This window comes from Macrobrachium nipponense, chromosome 26 (assembly GCF_015104395.2).
Source record: "Macrobrachium nipponense isolate FS-2020 chromosome 26, ASM1510439v2, whole genome shotgun sequence".
Taxonomy (NCBI): Eukaryota; Metazoa; Arthropoda; class Malacostraca; order Decapoda; family Palaemonidae; genus Macrobrachium; species Macrobrachium nipponense.
Window position 1 is genome coordinate 19,413,896 of NC_087215.1, and position 2,500 is coordinate 19,416,395.

The 2,500-nt window shown below is 39.0% G+C and overlaps 1 protein-coding gene across 1 annotated transcript in view; it reads right to left on the reverse strand.

Moving 5' to 3' along the window:
- The window catches only part of LOC135200034 (cuticle protein AMP4-like), a 6,444-nt gene extending 6,211 nt beyond the window's left edge, over positions 1-233 (reverse strand). Inside the window, exon 1 of the mRNA XM_064228268.1 lies at positions 80-233. Coding sequence (XP_064084338.1) covers positions 80-88 — 9 coding nt within the window. The 5' untranslated portion in view covers positions 89-233. The remainder of the gene's footprint in view (positions 1-79) is intronic.
- Between the last annotated feature and the right edge of the window lie 2,267 nt (positions 234-2,500).

Consider the following 2,500-nt stretch of genomic DNA (forward strand, 5'->3'; position numbering starts at 1 on the left):
TTTAAATCCTTCTTACAGGGTTTGATAAAAACAAAAGCACAAGAAGAAGATTCTGAAGGGTTTTCGATCCTATACTTACGAACTTCATGATGCTGATTGTTTTGCAGTCGGAGACGCTGTGCCGGTAGTTCTCCGCCGAAGCCTTTTTATACCCAAGTTGGAAAAAGGCCTTTTCATCCTTACCCCCCTCGAGTCACGAGGGGCTTGAAGAGGAAGGGTTAGACCGAGGGAGAAAGGGGGGGGAGGGGGAAATGGAGAAGGAGGAGGAGATGAGCCGAGATGTAGAGGCATTGGTTTGAAAATTGGGAAGGTGGAGGAGGAGGGGAGGTTAGAGGTGATGGCGGCGGAGGAAGGATACTAGACACGCCTACTGCTCATCTTCACCTTTCTTCTTCTTCTTGTTTTTCTTTCTCCTTCTTCTTCTTCTTCTTCTTCTTCTCAGAGCGTCATCCGATGAATCTTCTCAATTTCAACACAATCACAACGAGAATACATTTTTCCTCTCTTATTTTTTTTTCTCTCTCTCCATCTATCCTCCTATTTTTATCATTCGTCAGGTGACCCTCTTCACCTAACTATATCCTTGACGTTTCGCCCGAGTCCCAAAAGCCTGAAGGGGCATTACTGTGAGGGTCTCATGACGCTTTTATCAACACTTATTACGTATTTTCGCTGTCCTTTCCACCTCTTAGAGCCGAACCGGAGAAGTCTTAACCCTGCTTAACCCTAGACTCTCTCTCTCTCTCTCTATCTCTATCTCTATCTCTATTCTCTCTCTCTCTCTCTCTCTCTGTGAACTTGATGGAAGTTATTTTAAAATATCACTTTACGTTTTATTCAGACTCATTATAGCTATTTTGTAAACTCTCTCTCTCTCTCTCTCTCTCTCTCTCTCTCTCTCTCTCTCTCTCTCTCTCTCTCTTCCCCAACCCCAGCATCTCCAAACACCCCTTTCCCCTTCTCTATCCTCATCATGGCATACCAATCCCCCAAATTTTCGCCCACCCCAAACCCCCAACCTCAAACAATCTCTCCCTCACGCATCCTTATCTGAGTTGAATAATGTTTGTTGTTGTTGCTTTGGTGCTGTTCTTGTCGTTATTGACTTCAGCTCAATTATCCCTTGCTTGTATCCGAGGTCTGCATCACTGCTGGTCCAGTAGGACAAAAATACGAGAGAAACACTACATCTAGACACAGAGATACTTTTTATTCACATTATCTCTTAAGATAGCTGAGAAGCGCTGTCATTAAAAATATATTGTTTTATCTGCATCGCTGCTGGTCCGAAAGGACAAAAATACGAGAGAATCACTACATCTCGACAGTTAGTTAGTTAGCTATCTCATCATTAACAAAAAAAATATACAATTATTAGTACAAATTTGTCCGCAAAGAGACATAATACAAAATAAACCAAGTGGACAGTAATCTCTTCTGCTTTTGTAAGTACATGGCCTGCAAAAAAAAAAAAAATACATCAAGAAAAATACAACATCAAGCGCAAATAACATAAGCCTATATGACTATAAAAAACGAACAAAAAAAACACACACAGATACTTTTTATTCACATTGTCTCTTAAGATAATTGAGAAGCGTTGTCAATGCAAATATATTGTTTTACCTGCATCACTGCTGGTCCGAAAGGACGAAAGAATTTTGGTAATTATGAGAGAATCACTACTTCTCGACACACAGCTACTTTTTTATTCACATTACCTCTCAAGAACATGGCAAATTAATACTATCCATAAACACATTCCCCCAGGGAACCCCCCATTTCTCCAAATTGAATCAAATCAACAGCCAGTGACAAACATCCATGAAATTACGCAACGTCTCGAAGTACGTGTGCGTGACGCCATCTTTCGAGTTAACCAGCAATCGCCGGTAATCTTTGCCGCGTACTCCTGAATTACCACTGAAAATCGTAATCCATCTTTTCCCCCTTCATACCCCCATACATGGGTATGGCCAAAGGCCTTGTTCGTGGGAAGATCAAACACATGCACACACACACAATGGACACATGCGCGCGTACACACACACACACACACACACACACACACACCCAAAATACAATCCAGGATCTTCTACGACTGCGCGATTAGAAGGACGGTGCTGGAAGGGCAGGTAGGAGTTTCGAGAAGGATTCTGGCAACGTCCGTATGGATTCAAATCATGATGGAGATCCTACGTTTTTTGTTTATACGAGAAAAAATAGTTACGGAACCGATGTGATGTTAATTTGTCCGAGGTTTGTATGTATATATATATTATATATATATATATATATATATATATATATATATATATATATATATGTATGTATATATATATATATATATATATATATATATACACACACATATATATATATATACATATATATATACATACATATAATATATATATATATATATATATATATATATATATATATATATATATAGTGTGTGTGTATGTGTGAAACATGGAATACAGTTATAAATGAAAAA